This window comes from Zonotrichia leucophrys, chromosome 1A, assembly GCF_028769735.1.
Source record: "Zonotrichia leucophrys gambelii isolate GWCS_2022_RI chromosome 1A, RI_Zleu_2.0, whole genome shotgun sequence".
NCBI classification, from domain to species: domain Eukaryota; kingdom Metazoa; phylum Chordata; class Aves; order Passeriformes; family Passerellidae; genus Zonotrichia; species Zonotrichia leucophrys.
The window spans coordinates 37,520,112-37,546,837 of NC_088170.1; the positions used below are offsets into that span (position 1 = coordinate 37,520,112).

General features: G+C 48.3%; 1 protein-coding gene across 1 annotated transcript; it reads right to left on the reverse strand.

Moving 5' to 3' along the window:
* Positions 1-398: 398 nt before the first annotated feature.
* SREBF2 (sterol regulatory element binding transcription factor 2) lies at positions 399-25,986 on the reverse strand. Its single transcript, XM_064702307.1, has 19 exons — positions 25,810-25,986; positions 21,193-21,579; positions 20,109-20,290; positions 18,830-18,970; positions 16,835-17,056; positions 15,621-15,735; positions 15,244-15,425; positions 14,265-14,457; positions 13,151-13,332; positions 11,846-12,119; positions 10,976-11,145; positions 10,613-10,781; positions 9,917-10,037; positions 8,313-8,422; positions 6,899-7,031; positions 6,223-6,391; positions 4,878-5,063; positions 3,878-3,989; positions 399-3,260 (listed from the first exon to the last, which is right to left on the reverse strand). The coding sequence occupies exons 1-19, from the start codon at positions 25,889-25,891 to the stop codon at positions 3,040-3,042; spliced, it is 3,351 nt and encodes a 1,116-aa protein (XP_064558377.1). The 5' UTR covers positions 25,892-25,986; the 3' UTR covers positions 399-3,039.
* Between the last annotated feature and the right edge of the window lie 740 nt (positions 25,987-26,726).

The following is a 26,726-nucleotide window of genomic DNA, read 5'->3' on the forward strand; positions in this document are numbered from 1 at the left end:
AATGGTTCTGACAGAGTTTTACCAGGGGGAGCAGAGAAACAAAGAGATGGAGCGAAAGGACATTGTTCTAAAGCAAGGTCAGGTAACAGCCTTCCTCCCCTAGAGAAGCTCCTAAAATTGCAGGCTTCTGGCCCAGCTCCACCTTGCTTGGCTCTGCTCGAGCCATTATGCTCTTGAGCTGCTTCCAGAGGAGCATGGAGACACCACACTTGCTCCTCCAAGGGACTTTCACTGCAAACGGTGCCGTTCTGTTCTCTAGGTCATCCGGACAAAGGACTGACAGCTTCACGAGACGCCTCTGAGGTTTTATGTCTCTAAAGGACTTTTCAAGCTCACCTCTGCTTAAGAGCAGCTGCTGGGTGGGATGAATAGAGCTAAGAGAAAGAGGGCAGGTGGGAGGTGGTGATAACATTCATCTTTATTAGTTAACAGATGCTCAGAAGCCCTGGAACAGGGTTTTCAGACAGCAGGTATGTTCCCTGGGGAACTTCCCCACCACCAGTTGCATCTCATATCACAAAGCATCCCTACTCTGAACTCCATGTGGATAAATAGACTTTCTTCACATAATCCATAAAACAATTTCCTCCCACCCACAAACCAAAAAGTTACAGTATATACACACACATATAAAAAAAGTTGTAGGGACAGATGGACAGCAAATTTTTGAAGTGTAGAAAAAACAGGGCAAAGATCCCTCACTCTGGAGGGGGCAGAGACATACCAGCCATGCTAGGACCCTTGGTACTTCATGCTATTCACTACCTGGGTTTCAGCCCAACAGCTTCTCCCAGCTCCTGGCCCAGCCAGTACTCCCTGCAGCCCAGCCCCCAGGGCTCAGACTACCATTAGTGATAAAGTGAAACCTCAGCATCGCTGCTTTCCCAAAGCCTCACCTCCCATTTTACTGAAGCACAGAACTGCCCATGTGCTGCACGCAGACCTGGAGAAATGCAAGGTAACTCAGAGGTTACCATAGGCAAGGAGTTTCAGTATTTTAGGAAAAAACCTCCTTGACAAGGAAGACAGCATGAGAGCCACAGAAGAGGGGAAAAAAATCAGGAGCAGGCAATCTACTCCCCCATAACAGGATCACTGGTAAGCTCATGAACTTGGCAATGAGCAATCAAAATGTGTCCAAATCAAGAGCTGTTCTGCACACTTAGGGCACCTGCTCAAAGCTGAAGTTGCTGCCGCCAGTGTCCCCTACACTGATCAGACACTCTTGAGAGCAACCTCTTCCCCTCAAACAATGCGCTCCCCCTCCAACCACCGACTCCAGGAAGCAAGGGACACCCCAGCCAGTAGGACAGTACTGGCTATTGCAGCTGGGTGTCCACCAGCTATTCTCCAAATAAAGTGAAGGAGGTAGGAAAACACCTTCTGGTCCCCATGCTTTTGTCCACAGCTACAGACCACAATTCCTACTGGGAACAGGCTTTGCTGGGAGACAGGTTTCTCCTGGCCCCAGTTTCCATCTCCTTGAAGCCAGGCAACTCCAGGACTAGCACTACCTGTGTTCAATTACTGCAGCACATGAAATGGCCCTCCCAAATGCCAAAAGACCCTGTGCAAAGGGAAACCACAAGCCCCTATCTTTCTCCTCTTATTTTGAAGGAGCTCATGCCTCTCTGCAAGAACTGGACACATGTAAAAGCTTCTTACAAAGCAGTCCAAGTTTGCAGGAGCTGGGCAGTACAGGCTTGATTGGGACAGGATGGGTTTGGATGGCTGCCTGTATCTAAATGCTTTGAGCTGCCAACATGGAGAACATGCCGGCCATTCACATGGCGGAACAGCAATGCCCACTTGCCAAATGCTGGCTTCCACTTATGCACATGTGAGAGGGCAACCACTCTGCACTTTTTCTTTGGAGAGATGCAACAGGAAAGGCAGAGAGAAAGAGGGCGAACCGTTCTCTCCCTGTCCCAAATCCACCTCCCACTCCTGGAAAGTCACAGGCAATTCAACACCTGCAAGTCAAACTGCTCGGAATAACAACAGTAACAAAGCTGGGAGACTTGCACCCTAAACCAGTGCCTCCCAAATCCTGCAGGAGCTGTGGAGGAGTTAGAGAAGGTAAGGAGAAACACCTGAAGACAAGTTCTGGGACTGGGAGTTGAGTAACATAAAAAAAACTGTTTCTAAAAATTGTTTCTGCGTCAACAAAAAGGCACCAGAGAAGCATTCACCCTTCATGCCAAGTGCAGGGCACTGCATGTCCACCTCTGCTGCCACCCAGCACCAGATGACCAGGGATGCCAAGGTCTTCTATCAGGCTCTGCTTGTTGCAGTCTGCCACAAACCCACTCCCTGCTGAAAACTGGAGGCAGCTATCACAGGAAAAGACGCATGAAGCGGAAGGGAAGGGAAATCTGCTGCATTGTTCCCCATGTTTTTGTAAAGCCACAAACATTCCTATAAAAAAACCTGTATAAAAACTGTAGAGAAATTTTCCAGGCAGTACTGGCCCCAAGCGATACTCCCAGAGCACCTAGGGAAGTTGGGTCTAGGGGGCTTCAGTTTCCTGACACACAACTCAAGGAAAGCTGGTGCCTTCCCTTCTCTTTTGGGAACAGCCTTAGGCCCCAGCAGCCCCACGGGACAAGGCTTGAACAGATCCTCTGCCCTCCCCAGAGATTTCCTTTCTGCAGAGGTGTTTGGAAAGGGAACAAAATACCCCTGAGGACAGACACGGGATGTGCCACTTCTCTATGCCGTGGGCTTGTGGGCTTCTCTCCCAAGCAGGGACGGGTGATTTGTGTCGGGGCAGCGTTTCTCAACAGCCCCAGGCATAGTGACAAAATCCACAACTAGACAGATTCCTGCTGCAGTGCCTGAGAACAAGCAAGGAAGCTAGTAAAGCTAAACCTGGGGCAAGTTTAGAAAAAATCAAACCCAAAACCCTCCCTCCCTCTCCCACCCCATCCTGATCCCACCAGCACAGCCCTAACCTAGCACTTTTTCTAAGGTCCAGAAGGGAAGTCCAGGCCGATGCTCAACCAGGCTGTCTTTGCACAAAGGGAACCCCTGCCAGCATTAGGAGGCAGCGATGGCCGTGCCCCCACTGAGCTTGACGATCATCTGCTGGCAGTCGTTGCAGGAGCGCTTGTCCCCCACCTTCTCCAGGGTGCGGGCAGCCTCGGCCAGCAGCACCGCGCGCTGGCCTGGCGACGACAGGAAGGACAGGGGGAGATGGCGGCAGGCCAGCAGGATGGCCGTGGCTCGCTCCCTTTGGCCCGGCAACGTGTCCAGTTCACCTAGGGGCAAACAGGGAAGAGAGAAAACTCATGACAGAGCAACCACCTGCATGAGAAAACCCCACCACAGAGGCCCTCAACTGCTTCTCTGGCTGGCATCCCCTGGCTGAGCCATGAGCAGGGGGCACCCTGAGGGCCTTCAGGCTAGCAGAGGAGAACACTGAGCTAGAGTCAGGTAGGAACTGTCAGTCTGGTCTTCTACAGAGGCAGTTCCTTTCAGCTCACTTCCTAGGGTTCAACCCAACATTGGCATTCATGCTTCTCATTCCCTTATATCCTTCATCTTTTGGCTCTTCTGTTTAGAATTCCCAGCTTCTGCCTTTGCACTGACTGCTCCACACCCCAGACTTCCAAGTTCTGTGCACTTGTAGCTTCATGAAGGCAAATGTTTTCCAGTCTGTTCGCCAACACCTCCAGCCCAGGGCTCGCAGCTCATGTTAACTGGCTTGCAGAGAACATGGCAGAAGCATTGCCTTGAGCCACAGGCTGACGGCAGCTCATTATCCTGACCCAGCAGGAGACACTGCAGGTTGTATCTATGCCCCCACACTCTGCCCAAGCACTGCCCCCTCCCAGTCCCACATGCAGTGGGTCACTGCCTGGGCCCCAGGGCTGACCTTGTTTGCTGCTCTGGGGCGTGCGTCGCCTCAGGCTGTGCTCCAGCAGCTGGTGGGTGCGGGTCGGGCTGGCCCCTGCCATCAGGCGCACGGTGGCCTCGTGGAGGAAGACCTGGAAGGGAAGGCAGGATGGAAGATGAGAGGTGGGCTGGCACAGGGACGATGCTGTGGCTGAACTGTCATCCCTCAGCCACGACATTTCAAGAGCAGAGCACTGACACCTTGACAAAAACAGAGACCCGTTTCCACGCTCCTCCCTCGTCTTTCCACCTGTCTCTGGGGAATTTGCAGGTCAGGGCAACCATGAGGAAGGGGAAAAAAAATTGACACCTAACTGTGAGTGGCCTGGAAAGGGGAAGGATTGAGAGCAGGGAACAGGGTAGCAAAATCTGAGTGCAAAACTTGGCACTGTGGTCCAGGCAGGATTCTCAACCTATGCTGCTAGTGCAGCGCTTTGGTAACAGCATCAAACTTTGAAATCTAGAGTTTGGACAACACCAGGACAACTCTCACGTCCAAGTATTAGACTCTACTTCCTCTATAGAGGCTTAAAACTAGATGAGCTGAAGAGAAGTGGGGAAATGCCAAGAAAAGCACCTGGGGCTCTACAGATGCAGAAGGCATTTGACCCTCCAGCCACTCAGCAGAGCCAACATGGTTTAGGAAGCTTCCTTCCACACTCCCCTGAGGGACAGACCCAGTCTGAAGCCACCTTAATAGACAAGATGCCAGAGTTTTGGCAATACACATGTGCTGATGGTTTTCCATGCAGAAACTAAAGTGGATACTTCCTCACATGCACTGAACTCCCACAGGAACCTCCCTCATCCCCCACCAACAGGAAGTACAGAGGCTGGTAGAAGAAGAGCATCCCACCCCAAGTATCCAAACCACACAAGCTCAGATACACCCTGTGTTTCCAAGGGCACCAGCTTCCCATCACCCCAGGAAGGGCTACAGACAAGCTGGAGGTGGAGCAGGCAGGGAGACGAGCCATCACCTTGCGGTAGGCAGGCCTGAAGCTGTGGGCCAGCTTGCGCAGGCTGCCCAGGTCGCGCTGGAAGCCCGTCAGCTCGGGGGCCGAGGCGTGGTAGGTCTCCCCCAGTGCCTGACTGGCGTTGGCCTGCTTCTGCCACAGGCTGGTGCGGAGCGAGAGCAGCAAGTCACAGGCCAGCAGCTGGATCATCTGCAAGAGCCAACATGCCCGGGCACAGGCTTTTAGTAACACATAGCACTGGGTGAGTAACAAACTACATGGCTGCTGACACAGCCCATGGGAAGGAACCACAGCACCTCCTGTGGGGCTCCACTGCCCTCCCCGCTGTGTCACCCTACCACAAGGCACCAAAGGGAGCAGGCCTTTGCATTTTGCCCAAGTGGCATCTCTCGACCAAGACAAGGAAATGCACCAAGGGCACATTGTATCAACGTTACATGCCCTTGCCTGCACCTTTCACTGAGATCGATGCTAACAAACACAAACTGATCCCATGGAAACACAGCCTCCTGCAGAGGTTTTCCTGCCCAAAAAGTGACACTAACTAGTGCAAAAACAGCAAAGACAGCCGTGCCACCTGCAGAGAAAAAAGAGGCAGTCACGGCACAGCCAACAGCGGCTGCCAAACCCCCTTTTCCCCATCTGCTGCTGCCCCCTAGCACCACTCCCGGCTCTGGGAGGGCTCTCTGCCTGTGCTGCTGAACAGAGAGTGCCTCTGTACTGCACTGCAGAAACATTGCACAGTCACTGCCACAACATGCAATGCAACTACAATGCACTACAGCTGCCACCCAGCAACGATGAAAGGGACCAGAACCACGTCCCATATGCCATGGAGGGAAGCTCCAGTTTTACGTAATCCTGGAAAGAAGAGAAACAAGCCCCACACAAACTCAGGAGTAGCACAGCAGTCACACTTCTGTGTCAGAGGATTCAAACATTCATGAGTGTGGCCTGAAACAAGCAGACTTGACTTAGTGATGTCCTGTTTTACAGGTATCACCAACTTGACCTGGAGGAGAGAGATGGATACTTTCTACCTATGCAGGGCCAAATTCAAACTAGTCAAAGCACCAGAAAGGGGTGACAGCTACTGGCACAGGAGGAGCGAGAGCTGACACTGTGCCCAGGGGGATGACACTGTACTTGTGGCTCTGCTCCCCCATATAGCAGAAACAGAACAATGGCAATGTCTTTTTCAAGGATAGGGAAGAAGCCTCCCCTCTAATCCCATGATCCACAGAGTGAATGGAGAATGTAGCTACAACAGAGAAGTAACACACCTGCAGCAAGACCAACCTTACAACCAAGACAGACCACGTGTTATCTCAGGGCTTACAACGCTTACATTGTTGAGGACAGTGCTGGACGTGCCACTGCTCATGTTGAGGCTGTTCCACAAGTGACTGCTGGCCCTCTCACAGTGACCCAGGGAGCTCTGCTGTCCATCTGCCTTTCCAGACAGAGAGGCCTGCATAGCTTTACACATGTAGAAGGTAGCTTTCACCAGGGCATTCCTGAAAGAGAAAGCAGGTTGCTTTCAAGCAATACCATGTCACGCTGCTACAGCATCAGCTTTCACTCTCCCACCTTCAAGAGATATCATCACTCCTTAGACAGAAAAAAGACGGCAATTGTTCCTCACCTACACAGACAGAACAGAGAAATAAGAGAAAGCTGGCAAAGATTCTTTAGTGCAAAGAACAGAGATGGTGACACCATCCTTTCCATCATCACGTGAGTTTTGGTTGACTTTAGAAGGTGGGAGACTGTGCTATTAGAACAAAGCCAAAAGACATCCCTAAAGAAGCAGTTATGACTGTGACTTCTAGTCCACAGCTTTCCCATCAGTATGCAAGCCTTGACCTACACGTGAACTACTGAGCACACTGGTACTTGCAAAGCACAAGAGACATGCAGCTCCAGAGCACAGGTAGGTGTGACTCCACAGAACAGCATTAGGGGAAGGAGTCACCCCTGTTTACAAGGAGCAGCAATTTGAAAAGTGTATGAGGCCTACGCACTCTGACATCTCCAGGGACTTTGGCATGCGCTCCACTTCTGCAAAATGTGACCTCACAGCTGCATCGTCCCCTCTGAGCCAAGCGATGGCCATGGCCACGGCTGCCGACCACCACCGGCACACCACGTCGGGACCTGCAAAACAGAACCAGCGCCTGCAGCCCGGGACAGCACCTGGCTCCCTCACACCTGGGCAAGTGGACAGGTATCACAGGCCCTTGGCAGTGCCTTCCTCTGGGATTGATGCTAATGAGCCCAAACTGATCTCATGGGAACTCAGCCACCCATGGGAATGCTGAAGTGTGCTGCAAGAACACAAAAGAACTTGGCAGCATGCAAACACCCTACATCTGACTGCAAGCAGAGTTTTGGATGGCATGTTTGTACCTTGTCAACAAGAAAGTATCGCACCATCTTGTCTAGAAATTTGTTGACTTCCTTCCTGACAATGATCTCCACTCACCACCCCAAAATATTAACTCCACTCATATATATACTCATGATTGGCACTGATCACCATTAAGACAGTACATTGGGTTCCCTATAGAATTGCCCTCATTATTTAACATCCCCTCAAAAACTTCCCAAAGCCTGCTGAGGGCAAAAGGATGTTCTGCAACTCTAACCTGCTTTTCAATTCTACGGCAATACTGACCCAAGCACAGACTTCCCTTTTAAAAAATAATTATTTCGTTTTCCTACTACGTTTGCTCTATACATTTTAGGTACAGCAGTTAATCTGTGTCTAAAGCTGCACCAGCATCCCAGTGAGCTGCCAGGTGCTGTCTGTACCAACACCAAGCTAAACAAATACTGCAGCAGCCTGTTTCCAACCCAGCCCAAATGAACACATGGCGCAGAGGGATTCTGCAGCCCTTGCTGTCCACTAAATAAACACCAAGGGACCAAAACAAGCCTTCCCAATATATGCCCAGAGCTTGCTTACAGCAGAGGCTGCAGGTCTCTGGAGATTGAAAAATATATCTTGACAGCCACTGTGAAAGTGGGGGCAACCCAGTTCAATAGGCAATAAAATGGAAAAAAACCCTTCCTGTACTTCAGCTGCAATGCTGCTGTGTTTGTTTACATGCTCCACCCTTCCTCTTGCTTTGCATTGCTAGGAGCAAGCTCTCAGGCGAGGGCACAGGGTTCAGATTGGAAATAAAATATTGCTCAACAATACAAATAGCAGCAGTCCCTGGCTGGGCACTCAGCATTATAACACAGAGCCAAAATTATAAGCCTTCTTAATCACCTTCTTCCATTCTGAGCTGTGGTACCACACTGGCATGCAATCAGGACTCGCTCCAAGGACTGCATTTCTCCTTGACTAGAGTTTGAGAGGTGGTAGGGAGAGGAAATTTGTATTGGCAGTAAATCCTGCATCTGAAAGAGCTTCAGTTCTGCCAGACTTACCCAGGGCAGACTTGAGTACGGAATTGCTGGCAAAGGGTGGGGCTCCACTTCCCATTGAGTCCAAGAAGGAGTTGAGCAACTTCAGGTATTCCATGGCACCCGAGAATTCACTGAAACAAAGAACAAGGCAGATCTTTGCTATGCTGTCAAACAGAAAATACCAAGGCACTTCTCATTCACAAAACAAGTTTAAACAGTGCTGAACCTTTAAGCCCACAGAAAGTTCAAGGTCTGCAAGTAAAACAACACTGGTGGACTGAAGAGACCACCCCATGATTAGAAGTGCAGAGCAATGTGCTGAGAGGAACAGCTTCACATCTCCCCTTTCATGACCACCAGCGCAGAACCAGATTTAACCTCAAGGCTCACCTCCAACATAGACATACATTACAAGCTGATTATAGGCTCCTTTTCAGTGACTGCCTCCAAAAGAAGCTGAATACACTTTTTCTGATTATTTACATATATGCAAATATGCAAGAATGGAAGTGACAGCATGTTCTCAGCACTGGTCAGAGAATGCATATGCAGCAATGACCTAATTTAACTGGGACATGCTACAGATTAAGATCTTGAGCTCTCACCCCTAGAGTGGGACAAAAAAAGCTTGCTGTTGTACTAGATCTAGTCCTTCCCAGGAGGAGACAGGACTCCCAAAGCATAGTGACAATCCACCTCCCTTACACAAATCCTTTTACCTTCTCTCAACAGCAGCATCTGATCACAAGCCATTTAACCAAACTGTTGCTCATTCTCTGCCAGGAAACAGACTGGGAAAAAACCCAAAGCTACAGAGTATTTTTCCTACATGGGTAGGGAAAACTGGATTATCTTCCCATCTGAGGCTTTTACCCACACTTTCTGGGGACAGGATCCTTACAGAGCTTCCCATATATGTATGTAGCATTAGCCTGGCACCAGCATATCTGGAGATCAGCAAGAAACAGTGCTGAATTACTAGCAAAGGCTGGGTTCCGGCTTCTTGCAGAGTCCAAGAGAAAGTTGGACACGGTTCAATACAAAAAGCTGCTGTTTCCCACCTATTTTATCCTTTCACTTGGTCAAAGAGCTTAGAGACAATGACAATTATGTTCAACATCATCTTTCCTCCTCTTGCCACATGTCTGTTTGGTTCTTTACTGCAGGTAGATATCACACTCAGTCAGAAGAACTCATGCACAAAGTAGCAAGCTGGTGGGTACACTCTCTGACCTGCCAGACCTTAATGCTCTAAAAGTCCTGGACACAGGTCCTGGTCTATAGAAGAGGTAGGTGCACACTCATTTTTGTCCTCCTGAACATTAAACTTTGTCACAGCAGACAAAGTGCCATCTATTTAGCTGCGCAATCAACCAGTATTACCCCAGCTAACACCAGAAATCCCCACCACTCCCAGGTTCACCTTTGAGTTCAGAGGTTTTAATACCAAGAGGCACAGCTTGCTCTGCTAATAAACAGTGGTGGTCAGACTAGCATTGTCATTCCAAGCCTTTAGCAAGGACTAACCAAGCATTCTGCCCCACAGCACTGGGTCAGTAGTTATGAGCTCTGCCTCAGAGCCTGCTGCTGCGGCCAGCAGTGCCCAGTGGGCCACACATACTCACCATGACTCCTCCTCCTCTTGTCCTGCTACCTCTTTCCTAGTCTGAGGCTTCACAAGTGAATCCACTGCTCGCTCCAGCAGGTTCTCACAGAATGCCTGATGGACCTGTGCAATGGGATCCGCTAGAGAAGAAGGATAAACCAAATCATTTAACTTGCATATTTCCCCAGACACCTCCCAATACACTCAGAAAGAAGAATCAAAATGTAGGAAAGAATATGATGAAGAATAGTAGAAAGAAATTCTCAAGAAACTAATTGAATTATTTAGAGACTAAGTTTTAGGGCTTTTTTATCCTTTCAATCAATCCCCTAGTAAAGCTGCAGCCTTTGACCAAAGATCCCTCTTGCACTTCAGCCTCTCAGCAGAACAGTGAAAACACTGCTCTGCAGACGATAAACCCTGGCCACCCCAAAGTCACTCCCCAGACACTCAGGGCCACCTTTGGATTGTGTTCCAGCAGGTAAAGGCACAAGCAGTATGACACAGCACAGGATACAAAGGGTGGCAAGCCAGACCCTGCAGGCTGAGGAGACATCTCAGCTTCTCTTGCCCTCTCACCCATTAGAACCACAAGCAGGATGGGGATAAAAGAACACACTCTCAAACATGACACCTGCTTTTGTCCCAGACAAGAGTGGAGAGACTGCCTCAAAGCACTGGGATGCCCCACACTTGGGAAATGAGTGTCTCTCACCAGGATTCCTTTGCGTGCAGTACAGGCTCTCCTTCGCAGCAGACTTCACCATCCAGCTTCGCTCCACAAAAAACTTCTGTCCCAGGGGGTGGCACAGCCAACGCAACGAGTCAGGAATGGCACTGCGCTCTGAGCTGCACAGGCTCTGAGCCTGGCTGAGAAAGTAGCTCTGGTGAAAGGAGAGGACAAGACTGAGAACAGTGAGGAGAGAGCAGCAACAACAAGGACAAAGATCGTATCATAATTGCAGGCCATATTGTAATTGTGCTAGTAGACGCCCTCCCCAAGATACAGCAATGCCAGCTTCCAGGCTTTCCTAGATCTCTGCTTGAGGGTGTGATCAGGGAAGATAACACAACTCACCGCCAGGAAACCAAGCTTGCCTCCACAGCGGGTTTTCAAGCCAACTGCTGCCGTCAGGTGGATTTCTGCCATTGTGCTGGGTGGGATTTTTTCTTCTGCACACTCAGCCAGATTCACAGCACACAATGCCATGTGCAAGCCCGAGTAAGCTGAGCTGGAGGGAAGTTTACCTGTACCAGCAGGAGAAGGAAAAGTGTTAATTTTTAATCAGTAGTACCAGTTACTAAATACTACCACAATTTGCAAGGCTACTATCCTAAAGAAACAACAAGAACCTGCTGATGTGAGAAGCTTACACTGCTGCTGCTTCAGCTGTTCTTACAGAGTTCTTTTATTGCATGAACCAACAACTAAACCAAACAATAAGCCTCAACCAAACTGTTGCTACCAGCACTGGAAGTAAAAAGTGCACAAACAAGACAATCAACCAGTAAATGATGATGACGATGCAAAAAAAGACCATCAACGCTTCCTGACATAAAATCGAAAGTCAAAGCAACATGCATAAGATCAGAAACCAATATTGAGTCCTTTTCCCTAAAAGGCCTTCATGGCCTACAAAAAAATTACACTCAACAATCTAATAAATCCATAATTAATTAGTTAATCCCACTTTGAGATGCTGCTGGCGAAACTACAATTCTAAACAGCACTGAAATAAAACATTTGAAATCCCTGTCATAAAATCCTGTCATCAACCAATGAACCTGTTCTGTTTTATTAACTGGCTCCTAGAATTTGTCAGGCTAATTTCTAACAGCAGCCCCCCCAGAGGAGAGAGGCTGTAGTGCTCTCCCTGAATGCTCCAGGATCAGCTGAGTCTCCTCATTCAGTAACACCACACAGCAGATCTGCCACCTCTGCTCCCACCTGTTATGTGGAGCTGATGGAGCTTGTGATATGCTAGGGCAGCATCCCGAGCACTGGTCTTGGCCTCATCCTCGAATCCAGCGGTGGCCTCCCTCGCCCGCCACTGATGAGAAGTCCTCTTCAGCAGCCACCGCACCAGGGCCAGCTTCTGCAGGCTGTAGCGGATCACATTCCAGGACAGGCTGCAGGCCAAGTCCAGGCGGGAAGCCGGCAGTGCTCGCCCGAGTACTGACAGGCAAGTCTGCAGGTTTGATGCAGCTGCAGCAAAATCACCCTGCAAATGACACAACCAAAGGTTTAGCAAAAAAAGTCACTACCAGAGACACTTTGGGACCTCCTTGGCACTGGGAGCAAGGCAAACTCATGTGCAAGTCCCTCTTTAGCAGAGGGACATCAACACAGAAACTGAAAACATAACAGTAGTTTACACCAGCTTGAAATCTGGCCCTAAATATACTTTCTACACATGGTTCTGATCCTGTACTCCCTGTGAGACACATCAGCACTAGATGAAAAGAGCTTCCTGCTTTGTCAAACGCCATGGAAATTTCAGGGTCCCTCAATAATATGTTGTATGTAATGTTATAATGTTGGAATGTTGGAGAACACAAGACAGATGATGGACTTTGGACGTGGTTAACATAAGAGATTTGATAACAGGATGCCTTGGCAAAAGCAAACGGAACTTTGAAAATTAGACTTACATTGCAAGAAGATTAAATCAAACGGGTTTACCAGAAAAAGAAAATCCCATTAAACTCTGCAAGCAAGAGATGTTGTTATATGCATAAGTTTGTGTATGTGATTTTAACCTAATCATTGTAGTACACATTACTAGTCTCCCTGAAATAGTATATAAATGTTTGTATCCCACAATAAAATCGGATTCTGACCACCAAGTCAGTCTACCTGTCTCTCTCCATCACCAATATTATAATATAATGTTTCCTCAACAATAAAGAGGACTTCCAAGACACTAGAAGATAGCAGACAGACATAGCAGAGGCCACACTCTGGATAAAACCCAAGATGTTGCTGCCAAAAACTAATACCAGATGCAGTAGCTAGCAACAAGGACAGAAATTAGGAGCCTCTTCCTCTGCTTCCATGCCTCACTAACTTAGGCTGAGTAGGACAGTAATCTGCTCAGAACAACCTGGCAAGAGCTTCTCTGAAATCACACAGGATGATCCACTCAAGGAATACAGTATCTAGCAAGTGCCAAGCCACTGCCTCATTGGGAAACATTTACCCACAATCCCATCTAAAAGATGCATTTGATGCAAAACAACGAGTCAGCTTTACCCGTGCCAAATCCAGGTCCGCTTGCTTGCGGTGCCTCCAGAAGGTGACCGAGGACCTTGAGTGCAGCCGGGTCACCGGCTCTCCGTGCACGAGGAGCTTTATGAACACACTCAGTACAATCACTCCATTCACGAGCCACAGGATTAGCGTGGGCATCACCCAACCGAACCAACCAGCTGCATCTACAAAGGATATCCCAAAAAGGAAAGTTAAAATCTAACCTGGACACCAAAAGCCTGGCAATACAACGAGGGCAGACTCCAAAGGGTGTCTTGCTATGCTTGCCACGTATTTAATCAGCTTTTACAAAGAGTGCAGTTCAATCAGGAAACACCTATACCAACACCTCTTGACCCAAACTCCAACCCTCAACATTCCCAACTAAATGATTATTTTTACAACATTGTTGTATTAAAAAAAATGATCAGCACTTAGTTTTCCAAGAGCTGTCTTCTGATTTTCCTGTAAGACACACCCACAGGTACTCAATACTCCATTATAATTTTCCAATCTTTGTTAAATTTGCAAAGCAACACTGAGGAACCATATTTACCAGTCAGGAAAACAATTGCATGCCTACAGCATCCCCTCACCCTCTCCTAAGCTGAACTTTTAACTATGAATTTTAGGGAATGAGTGTATCAACAAGCCCAGTTGCAAGACTCCATAGCAACAGTGTAGTAATACTCAATCATGAAGTGACAAAAATCAGTCAGTTACTTTAAAAACAAATACAAAGTGAACGTGCCTCAAAGACTGGTGAAGATAGGAAGACGCCCCTTACCCTGAACTACTTTTCAAGGGTCTATGCCAAAAACCCAAGCTGCTGGGCTACAAATAGGTGTCCCCTCAACCTCACCACACTGAGCTATGGCTGGTTTATGCAAGAAGAACACTGGATGTGAATTGGAGCCACATCCAAGCTGGCTCTCCTTCCATGCCCTGCACTGCAGTTGCTGCCCTTCCCTACCCACTGAACAAAGGTCGTACAACTCCCTGCGCACACAAAGCCATCCTGCTGAACCACAGCCACCCTTCACTTTGTGACCAGGTGGCTTTTAGGGGGACTGTAAGGCTGGACGTCCCCATGGCCCAAAGCACGCCAGCCCTTTACCTGAGTCGATGGTCAGCATGCTCCTGCCGGAGCCATGGCGCACCAGGCTGTCGGACTCGGGGCTCCCTCGCACGTCCAGGAGGGACGTCAGCGGATTGAAGGAAAGGCAAAGGAATGTGAGAGCACACAGGAGGATTCGAGAGCGATCCACCATACCAAGCGCCACAGGAGGGGAGTCAGGGTCGTCTTTAACCTTCAAGGGAATAGGAATGGAGAGAAAAAGGAGAAAAAACCCAATGCTTACCATTCTGGAGCACAAAAAATGTTTATGCCAAGGAAGGGGTAGGGAAGAAGGAGGAACAGAACATGTATAAATTTGCTATTGAGCTCTAGATCAACAAGAACTCCAGTAAAGCTTTTCTTAGCTTAGTAAGATAAGGCTGAAATATTTGACTGCCTTCAACTTCCTTCTGTGTTCAGTCATGTCAAGTATTAACTGTAACTGTATCCCTGGGTTAGGCTAGGATTAACCTTTGCTGCCCTTACTCTTTCGAGGATCTCCCAGAAAACCCACTTCTGTGATATCCATAAAACAAACCCATAAGCCCAAGACAGCTAACAGCTTTTTGTTACTCTGATTACTTATGGTCTCATTAACCACAACTGATGTCATCATCCATTTCCAAGTTCTCCTGCTTTACTCACTGGACATACATATGCTGGAAAGCCATGGGCTCCTTGGGTAATGAACATGCACTTTAAATCCACAGAGACTGTACAGGGGCTGAAGGATAAGTACAGTTCTTCCAGCAACTAAAGGTACAGCTCAGGTAAAACAGCTCAGGCAATAGTCTCAGTAATTTAAAGAAAGACAGAACACAAAGCTGCACCCTCCTCACCCTTACAAAGAATCTCTAAGCCCTGCAAATCTGCTTGCCAGATGTCTGCTGGTTCCACTCTTGAGAATAAGAACTCAAATTCTGGCTCTTCAACATCCTGAAGAAGATAGCTTGTATTTGACAGTTAAAGTCACAACTACCTTTGCATCATCAAGGAGAGGGCTTCCTGGCTCTGAATCAATGGAATAGGGAGAGAAGCCAGCCGGAGATCCTGAATCAGATGCTGGAGGAGACATCAGCAGCACGTTCTGGTTGAAGTCATCAATCTTCAGGTCTACATCGTTGTCAACCAGACTGCTCAGGTCAATGCCCTTCAACAGCTCTGAAAAAAATCAGAGTGCATTATGGACATGTTACTCCATCCTGACTCCTGTCAGTAGCTCTCAGATTGGCTCAGTCATCTGGAGTAACACTGGCCACTATCCACACAACCTCTGGGAAGGATAAGGAGCTGCAAGACAACATCCTACATCCATACTGACTGCCTCCCATCTGCTACAGAGCCTCCACAACTTACTGTTTTTTTGGTTAGCCAGCTTCAGAACCATGTTCTCCTGCCTCAGCTTATGGTTAGCTTGCTGCAGGTATTTAATGTAGTCAATGGCTTTTCTCAGGACTCCAGACTTGTGCATCTGTAAGGAATTAAATGTACAAAAAGCAGTTTATATTAAGAGCATCAAAGGATCACTGCTGCCTATAGGAATACCACAACCCTTTGTATTATGTGATGAAAAAATGGTATAAAGGACTCTCAGCAGCTGCAAAGCAGCCATTAGCAGAGCATGCTCTGTGGGTAGGGTATCAAAGATGGACAAGGATGAGGTCTCTCTAAGATCTTTTAAAAACAGTACAAGAGAAACTGATTAACATCCAAATTACAATGGAGTTCACACTTAGGTTTCAGCCAGAAACAGTCCCTTGAAAGTACCACAGTTTGTAAATTAAGTGGATCAGTTCTGGGACAGAACAAGCTGCCTAATCACCAATAAATTCTGAGATAAGTAGTTCCCTCCTTGCCTTACTCACTTGGCCATCTCCATGCAAATCCCTGCTTCCAGCAGCAGTGGGCAAGTTTATCTTCTAAACATAAGCCAAAAGTACTATGAAGCCACTGCACAACACATGTTTTCAAAAGCTTCCACTTCCAGCAATAGGAGGTGACTTCACTAGTGCACTTATTTGTGCAGTAGTTACAGGAGGTATCAAGAATACTACTGCCTGCCTCACCAGCATGAGGTAAAGCAAGTGGGAACAAACCCTGAATATGTGGTGCAAGAAAGCTTCCAATATTTGAGCAAGCAGGAGTTTTTACAGCTCAGTGTCTGAAGGAAATAAACTGGAAAGCTCTGTAAACCCTCATCCTTACTGCAGTCACATGGAAAAGGAAACAATTGAAGCAAGATCTTGTTTAGCTGAGTTATCAAAACGTCCACTTGGATATTCTACCTAGAGGGCCTATTTTAAGTTCGATCTAATTAATATAATAACAAATGCATAAGGTATAGCTTATTTTCAAGAAACAGTACCACTAGCATAGTAAAATTAATATTTTACAGATGACCCTTCCTGAATACAATATGGAACACAAGTGATTCTCACCAGCCTTACCCCAATACACGTGTGCATGCTACTAACAGCTGCATGTACCCAAATGCTTCATTTGGTAGAGCAAATGAGCACCTGCAGACAAGGATTTGTGACACCACATTTGCACTTATCTCCCATCTTTACCTTGGCATCTGTCCCCATGACCAGGTCCTTCAGCTCAATGATTTTGTCATTTATGGACGACCGGTAGCGCTTTTCAATGATGTTGTGAGTTGTTCTCCTCTCTCCTTCTTTGGGTGGTTCAGGTTGCTTGACACCCCCAGGAACTTGTTTAATAGGCACCTTTTCTTGTCCCACCATCACTGGCATTGTGGTCAAAATGGTCCCATTGCTCCCAACAAGGGTCTACAAAGACAAAGACCACACATACCAAGTGTCAAAAGCAATCAGCCAATTTAGATAAGGTTTATGATGGCAAAAGAAGGAGTAAACAGGAATCAGGAAAAGTTGGTACAGCTCAGAAAATGTGTGAGATGCCAAAATCCTTCAATCTTTCTTGGCTGGCACAAGCACTGGCACAGCAACACAGGAAAAATCTGTCACTCTGGCTCCCACACTGGTCACTGTGGAATAGGAACATCTCTTGTTCTCCAAGCACATCAACATTTCTGCCAGTACTACGCTCTGTTCATCCATTTAAATAGAGAAAGGGACTAAAGCTCCCCCTTGTTCCTACAATCTTTACACTCCAAGTGTCAAAATCCACCTTTTCTCCGGACAAATAATAATGAAAACAGCAACAGCCTACACTGCTTCCACTGACACAACAACAACGCTGGAAAGGATCCAACTATGAAAAAACAACCTTTGGCTTAAGGAACACAGTTCAAATTGATTTGAATTTCATTAGATGAAAAAAAAAACCAACCCATAAGCTATAAAAATGCCTTAATATGAGGAGGTAAGACTAATGAGTGATCTACAGCAGAATGGAAAGCTCAAACTTGAACATCTAGATGTAGGACAGATTGTCTAAGCAAACCAAAGGAGTATGTACTCAGAAATAAAAAATTATGAATCCCACCAGAACAGCTGCACAGAGGGCTCCTAGGACAGCTGTAATGAAAGAAAGTTCAGACTACTTAATCCAGCAAAGCAAGATTTAGAAAGGCACATGTGCTCTCTGAAGTACACCAAGGATCAGAGAGGCAAGTAGCTACAGAGAGTAAGTTATTTCTGTCAAAAAAACAAACATAGTAACTAGCCTAGAGCAGCTAGCCATGAGAATAAAGTAGTAATGAGCAATTTCAGAAAAAATTTCGACTGAAATAGTCTCCTAATTAGGATACAAAAAATTAATTCGGTTTCAAGCTGGAACTTGACAAATAAGTGAATTTAAGTCCTATACCTTTCCTTGGCTAATATCCACCTAATTTCAGTGTGTCAAACATGCCTCATCTAGATATAATCTTGTAAGCCTCAAGTTGTGTAAAAACGTCATCTAAAAGCAAGCAGATTATTGAAGATTTTAGCCTGGCTGCTAATAAGTATCTAAGAAGCCTACCATGCTATTGCAAAACAAGTCAAAATTTAGGTCCACACTGACAAGCTTATCTCCCCCAGTAAATATTTATACAAAGATATCTGTTCAGAACATACAAGATCATAATAAATGTTTCATTGGGGGCATAAATTTCTAAGACTTGATTAGAAGTGGAGGCCATGAAGTACAATTGCCACCTCCAATGAATATGACAAATTCTCCCTGCAATGCCTCTGAAAAGTAGTTTAATTAGTTGTCACAATTAATGTATTACTATTAGACACTACTGAGGGGCAAAAGGAAGTTCCACAGGTACTCTGAGCAAGTTAGCTTTTGGCTTCAAGTTAAAAACTAGATTAGTTTCTAGGCCATATTCCTCATAGTACCAGAAAAAGTTAAACAGAAATGTGCCCTTGATCTTTGCTTACTGGCCATGGGAAGGCAGCCAAACAATACAATCTGTGTGCTTACCCTTGACAGAAACAGGGTATTACTTGCCCTGGACCTGTGTACAACAGCCCTCAAATCCCCCTCTTGTCTGTGCCACTGCAGAACACTAAAGCACAAATCTCTTCCTTGTGTTAACAGCAAAGGACAACAGTGAGGAGAGGGATGGAAGGACAGCCATAGGGTACCTGCAGAGCTGTGGTCTGAATGGGAGCAGTGAGTGCTGTCAGTGCTGGGTTCTGTACTGCAGCCATAACAGGATTGCCATCTGTTTTCAGAGTTGTCAACACCAGGGAATCCGTTTTTATGATCTGAGGTTGGACGAGAACCTAGGTTGAAGAGAGTTACAGGTGAAGAGGAGAACAGGCTCAAATTTCCCTGCTGATCTCAGTAGCCAGAGGTAAGCACTGACAGAGCTTTAATAGCTTTACAACTTGGTGGCTGGCAAAAGAGCAAGGTATTTCTTTGACTTGTACCCTGCATCACCTGGATGCTTTCCAATACAAACCCTGAGTAGGAGACAGGCTGAACAGCAGTGGATAGAGTGGGGCAGAGGAACCACCAGGACAGTGGTTTTCAAATCAGTCACCAGAAGTAAACAAGTATATAAAAACACAAAAGAGCTGATGGAAAAGCTGCTTTCCCCTCTCCAGTTACACCTATAATTAGCTCTCTACATTAACTGTCTGAGTATTCAGTCTAACACAGCTAGGACAGTCTGCTTTGGCAAACACCCATAGTAGCTTCTCCTGCAATTTCACTGAAAGGATCTGTGCCTTCAACATCAAGTAGATCAAAATCCACTCTAGGTTATTTTGCTCTTATTTCTTTCAAATACCTTGTTGACTCTGAGGACACCAGAGATGGCATAATACAACTGAACCGTAGTAACTTTGTCATACTGCATCTCATAGACAAACATTTTTCTTAAATACAAAGATGCACAACAGTGAAAAAAAAATCACATGGCACAGTAAAAGAGTAAAACAATTAAAAAACATGACAGAAGAATTAAAAGAACACATTCCACTATCAACCAGTCCTTATAAGATGTGGTAGAGGTGATGGACGCGCAAAGAAGGCGGCAAAAGTCAAAGAAAGCCTGTTCAAGTAAAGTTTCCAACTGGGTTTGGCAGTACCAAGTTAAAAAATAATTTTAGACTGCATTTAGTTATGGTTTTACTGAAAACAGTTGCTGAGCATTGCCCAGAAGTCACATCACATCTCACAACAGGAACTCTCACATATGACCTGCATGAAGTAAAATGCTTCTGGGACACAGGCTGGCTAGAACCTCTCAGGTTTCTAAACCTCTCAGGTCTAGAAACATTTGTGCAGAAGCAATCCCAGCCAGGATCACCAGCCCTACAGCTTCAGCACTTCTCCCCAGACAAGCCAGGGGAGCAGACACACGAAAGCACCTTCTTGTTCTGCTGGATCCCCCCATCATGCTGCATTTTTACTTACTGGAACTTGCTGAACCTGTGGTGCAGCAACAGTCTGGACCGTGGCAGGCGTTAAGGTCTGGATGGTGCCGTTGGCAGCCTGTGTCAGCACTCGCTGGGCCTGCACCGTCTGCACCTGCTGCTGGATTGTCACCGGCTGGACCTGCGAGGATGTCACCAGGCTCTGGACCTGAGGCTGGAGAACTGAAAAGCACAAGAGATGTCAGAAATGGTCAAGAGACACATCTCCCTCCTGGAGCCCAGAAACACTCGTAGCATCACTCTTCTTCTCACTTCTTCTTAGCAGGCAGCATTCATCTAACACATCCCACATGTTGGGAGACTTCCAGCTGCTTTGGTGCTTTCTGCAAGAGGGCACTGCACCTAGAACAGCAGCTTTCCAGGAGGCAGAGGGTCAGCTAAGAGAAAATAGAGCCAAAACCCTTTAGGCTGATAGCACAGGACTCTGCTTCAGGGGCATTATACAGGCCATCCAAGCTGCACTTTCCCCCTCCCCCTGGTCTTGGTGGATCATGGATCCTATCTGTCATGTAAAGAATCAAAACCTACTGAAAAGGATCAAATCATCCAGCATTCACAAAGGAAGATTGCTAAATATTCCTGCAGGTGTGTCTGCTCAGTGTAAGCACTGAGCTCCATAGTTTGGTAGATAAAATGTGCCTTCATTCCAGACTGCTGTGTGGGACAGACTGGATCTGCCCAGTGTACCCATCAGTGAGAGGACAGGGTTGCCAACAATGATGTTTTAAGACATCTTTTCTCAACGAGCCATAGGGCAGAAGGCCAGGCCAGAGGAGAAGAGCAAAACAACAATTATGGTAAGAGGTTGCACAAAAACACTTAAGATCTCATTCCTGACAATTTCTCATGCTCCCCAACTCCAAAGCCTCACAGGTAGGAGAAAGGACACCCCACAGGCAGCATCACAAGAAAAGGATCATCAGGCTTGTCATGGCTGAGGATGCACTTGGAGTTTGAACACTGATGCCATTTACTGCAAGTGCACCAGGCACATCCACAGCCTGAGCATCCTGGAATCTCGTGTGCACCAGGCACACCGGTAGCCTGAGCACCTCAAGCACTACCTTGGAAGCTTGTGGCTGCATTCTGGTAGATGACAGGCTGCTGGATAATCCTGGTCTGGGGAGCAGAGCTGAAGGTTGGTGTGATCATGACGGCCTGCTGCTGGAGCTGAGGCTGCACCGAGGGCCGCGGCTGCAGGACCGGCGCCGAGCGAGGAGGGGCTGCAGGCGCCGTCTGCGCCGCCTTCACGGGCAGGCTCTGCAGCTGGGGGGATGCAGGGGGTGCAGGGAAGGTCTGCAGCTGCACCTGGCTGAAGGGCTGCTGCAACTGCGGCTCCAGGGTCCCGCTGCTGCTGCCACCGCCGCTGCTGCCCTGGAAGGTGCTGGACAAGGGATCCATAAACAGGTCCGTGAAGTCTCCTCCCTGGTTATTGACAAACTGCAGCATCTCTGCAAAACAGAAGAGAATCTGTCCAACACTATTTCGTCATACTGCATACTTTGACACCTGCCATTTACATCATGGAATTATGGTGTGTGCACAGAAGGGAGCTCTGGGTCCTTCAAAACCTTCAGAAAACATCACACCAATGTAACACTTCCAGAGAGACCAGGACGTGGCCAGCAGCAAAGCACTGCTGCTGCTGTTCAGGGCAAAAAGTAAGACCCTCCCTCAACACTTTACAGACAACCAGATCCAAGCACAGACTAGAATTTAAAGCCACCTCCAATATATATTTAAAATATTAGAGTCTTGCTCTATCACTCCTTCAGTCTAACCCTTGCAGAAGGAAAAAACCAAGCACCTCCACAATTCCAGCACTAATCATTTTCCCACCCAACTTTTTGGAGCTTTCAAGTCCCCTGTCTGTACTGCTCCACAAAGCATCTGGAAAAGGAAGAGACAGGATAAGAATTCATCTGATCTCTCTTTTACTTACAAGCATAACAAAAGTTCAGGAAAAACCATAAAAGGAAACACCACTTTATAAATCTGTACCAGGATACATCCATGCATGTGTTTAAAACATCAGAGTAACTTTTTCTGTTGGTTTTATGCCTGCAATCACTGCACAACAGGTTTTCTCCATCCCACCTTCTCCAGGATTTTATGAACTCACATCAAGAAGCTCCTACTGCAACACTATAGGCCTTTCCCCTAGAGGTGAACATTTCACAACCAAGAGATCATTGCTCACAAGTAGAGCTTCTTCTTCCTTCCATCTAATCCAATTTAATACCTTAAGATATGTGAATGCTTTCCCTGATCTGTGTGCAGGCAGTGGCATGAGGAATCACACATTCTTCCCCACCCCAGGACCTGTCCCTGTTGCACTGGCTCTTCCATGGTCTTCTGAAAGTCCTATATCTTTTTTGCTGGAAACAGGAAAAGAGGGGACCCACAAACCTAAGAGAAATTATAACAAAATAATAAATATGGGTTTAGGAAGCAAAAAATAGATTTCTTATTTATAGGAAAAAATACAGCAAAGGGCTTCTTACACCAAGACCTTTCTCATTCACAAACCCCAAAGGATGTCACTGCTGTGATTTATGAAGCAGGTTTGAAGCAGTAAACTTTTGACAAGAAGCTTCCACGGATTATAACCCAGCAATAGGAGGGCTATTAATTTGTTCAGCACTCTGAAATGCCACCCACACATTATCCAATTAATTTGTCTGACACTCCTTTGTCTGAAACAGAGCAAAGGGATGAATCCTCCTCCAAGCCTCCTGCTCCCTCAACACACATTTCAACATATTTCTGTGATACTACCACTCTTCCCTTTGGATAGCAATCCCTCCACACTCTGACACACATTTAAGCACTGGCCATGACCACTGCTCTCAAGAACTGGAGTCTGTTGGAGGGAAGAGCTTCGGAGGAGATGTGTCCTCCTGACCCGTTCACAGCCTGACACAAGTGGGGACGCACAGCTCCCCCAGCACGAGGTACAGCCAGCCTCAGGGACCAAACCCTTGTCTCCACTCTTCACTAGAGGAATGAAAGATTTTTTTTTTTAATGCATTGCTTTAACTGGCTCTCACAAAACTGTTTCAAGATCAACATCTAGCTGGATATTAAACAGCTCTTCACATTCCAAGTGACTTCAGCTAAGCCCATCCCAAATAACCCTCACCATGATAAAACTGATAATCCAGACTACGTCCCAAACTCTGCATTTGATGGTATTGCTATTTCACTATCAGACAACACAACTACAAGTAGGGAATAAACAAATCAGATGAGATTTGCTCTGGAAGAGTAAATTCCAGCATAAGAACAACATTTTAAGCACTATGCTTTAAAGAATGTTGTGTTCAATGCAGCAGATTTAACAGATTATTTTAAAAACTACTCCTGCTCTCACAAGTTAAATCACATCTTTATGACAGACTTAACTTTGACTAAATGCAAGAAGTCTTAAGCTTAATTTTTAAGAATTAAGGCTGCCAGGAAGTCTGCCACTCTTAATTAAAACCCACCTCTTTTAAAGGGCTCAAGAGCTTTCCTAATAACCACACACACAAAAAAAAAAAGGCAAGAGAAACAGACAACACCCAAAATCTAAATCTCTGCTTTTTAAAACACCTTTGCCTACCCAGAAATCAGAATATCTACACTGACTGTGAGAAACCTCAGATGCTTTTGGAGCCATCAGTGATAAACCCAGTGTCACCCAAGCACTGGCACCGTCTGTGCCAGAGGTATCACAGGCCCTAAAGCAGAGTGACCTTACTGCAGAACAAAATCCCAGCCCAACCCAAGGCTAAAAAATGTCAACAAGGTACTACAAAACCAAAACTTAGCCCACCAAGGGCTTCTGCCACTTTCATCTGCCCAGGGCCTGAATACCAGGCAGAAAGGCAAGGGCTGGGCTTCAGCCGCCTCTCCCCGGCAGTGGCTCAGCTCTCCGGCACAGAGGCTGCTCTTCCTCACACTCCTGGAGGTGCTGTGCTCTGAGAAAAAGAAAGCAGCAGAGACCTCAACTTCAATAGACAGAAACAACCTCTGTCCTGAACCCTGATGTGCTTTGACCTCCCAGGGACTCAGACCTTGAGCTGCAATGCTGCCCAGCAGTGCCTGCCAGCAGGAGATGCCCATGGCTGGTGGAACAGCTTGTGCTGGGGCAAGAGGCAGAGCCTCTTGTGCCACTCTTGTGTCCTGTCTGGAAGTATGAACCCAGTGAGCAGTGACATCCCAGAGCACATCCACCACAAAAAACCAAAATCCACGCAACAGGCAGTGAGGAGCTCCCTCAGTCTGAACAGGAGAGGAACACCCACAAGACGACTTAAAAACCAAATGAAAACCCATGGAAAATTTCAAACCCTGAGATTAATCCATGCTGATGCACAAAAAAAGCAGGATTGTCACGTATCCTTCCCCGGGAAAATCCACCCTGGAGGTGGGGAGGAAAGTGAAGCTCTTTTCCTAAGTTACTCATGGCTCTGAATCACACCTCCCAGGGCACACCTCAGTTCAGAGCCATTGCTGCGTTTATCAATTCCTTTCCGTTTCCGTATGGAACCTGAGACCTCATTACGTGGAGCTCAAACAACAGCAAACACCTCCTCCAATGTGCACTGTCAAACTTCATGAGCAATAACCAAGCCCACTGCACTCTCACGAGGTACATTCTTCTTTTACAACCAAACAAAAAAAGGAGTATAAATTTCACCCCAAGCCATGTGGCAAATCAGTGTCAATTAGAAACCTAAAAATACTGGTAAAATTTCATCTCCCAGCCGCTAAACAAAGATATTTTGGACACCACCAAAACTGAGCTCTGTTTGGGATTACAGCCCAGCAGAGCAGTGAGCTAAGGCAGGAGCTCATTTCCACCAGCCTACAGCATAGACCACACCGAGAAATGTAATTTTAAATGTGGCTTTCAGGAGCTGCTCGGCGTCGCCAAAAATACACATAAAATAGGCGTCACACGCAGGCGCTTCATTTTGCTGCACTTCGGCGGAAAACAGGGGTTTTCTCACAGGTCTGTGCTGTGCCAGCGATGCAGTAAAGTTTCAGGATGACAGGGAAAATGGGAAATTGAAGCAGTTAGAGCTGTTTGGATGCAGGAGGGCTTGGAGGCTCGGCCTCCCACGGGCACTAGTGGAGGCGCAGCCTCAGCAATCGTTTATCACCTACTTTAAAGTAGCCACGAGGAAACACGGGGGGACCGTGGGCAGCGGCGGCAGCAGCAGGGGGACAGGGGCAGCGCTTTCCCCGACCCCTCCCCAGGCCGGCCACCGTGGAAGGGCGGGCTCGGCAGCTCGGACCCCCACGGCCTTCCTGCGGCTACGGCCTCCGCTCCGGGCGGGCGGCAGCCCCGCAAGAGTCGCTCAGAAGCGCTCCCCTGACAGGGCGGACACGCGTGGCCGCTCCCAGGCGGGCGCTGCCCGGCGGGACGGGCTCCGCTGCCCCGCCTGTGCCCACCCGGGATGGTGGCACAGGGGGATGCCCGCTTCCCCCGCGCCCGTGGCAGCCCGTACCGCGTGGGAAGCGCCGTCACCCCGAACACTCCAGAAGCACGATGCAAGGACCGCCCGCCCACGCCTCCTGCCCCGGCAGCCGCGGGCCCGCGCGGGGACACCCGGGCGCTCCCTCCAACACGCGTGGGGAACCCACGCGCGCCGCCTCCACCCCATCCCCCCGCTCCTTCCCGCAGCGCCTACCGTCGATGTCGCCCAGGGTGAGCTCGTCGCTCAGCTCAGTCAGCGTGTCCATGTTTTCGGCGGCCAGCTCGCCGCCCTCCATGGCGCAGGGCCCGCCGCCGCCCCGGGCGCTCAAGCGGAGGTTGCTGCCGCTGCCGGCGGGCGCCGCCGACCCCGCGCCATCTTGGGCCGGCCCGCGGCCCCGCCCCCGCGGCCCGGGCGCGCGCGCCCCCCGCGGTTTGTTGTCAATGAGACCAGGTCGGGCCCGGCCAATCGGCGGCCGCGGCGGCGCGTGGTGTGATGGCGCGTCAGCGATCAGCAGCTGCCATTAGCATAGCCCGCCCCGCCCCGCGCGCTGAATATTCATGAGGGGGCGGGGCAGCGCCGCGCGTGGGAGCGGCACCGACGCCGCCGCCCCCGGGAAACGCGGCCGGGGCAGGGCTCGCGTCCCGGGATGCCGCCAGGATGCGCGGCGGAAGGGCCCGCTGCAAGGCGGCGGTAGACAGAGCATGGGGCTTGTCCTTCCCTCCGCAGCGCCCACGCACCCTCGCCTCCTGAGGGGCCAGCTCGACGCTCTCTGGCGTACACCCGCTCCCACCAGCAACGGGAGCAAGAGCCACGATTCTTCTACTTAAAAAAAAATAATAAAGTCAATTTTATTCAAGAAAAACCAAATGCGCCCATTGCTACCCCCTCCCCTCATTGGAGGGACTTGGCTCTGCTGTTAAAAAATCCGGGACGTTTCCCTTTCCTCAAAGGCTGTGATGCTGCCAGCCCGATGCAGAGAACTGGCTCCTTGGGGAAAGCCCCTCTGCAAGAGCCCGCTCTGGTGCAAGGCCATCGCACAGGTGAGGAATCACAGCGTGGCTGTGCCGGGTCCTGGGCCAGCCCTCAACTGTCCCCATGGCAGCCCAGACACCCGTGGAAGGTTGCAGCCC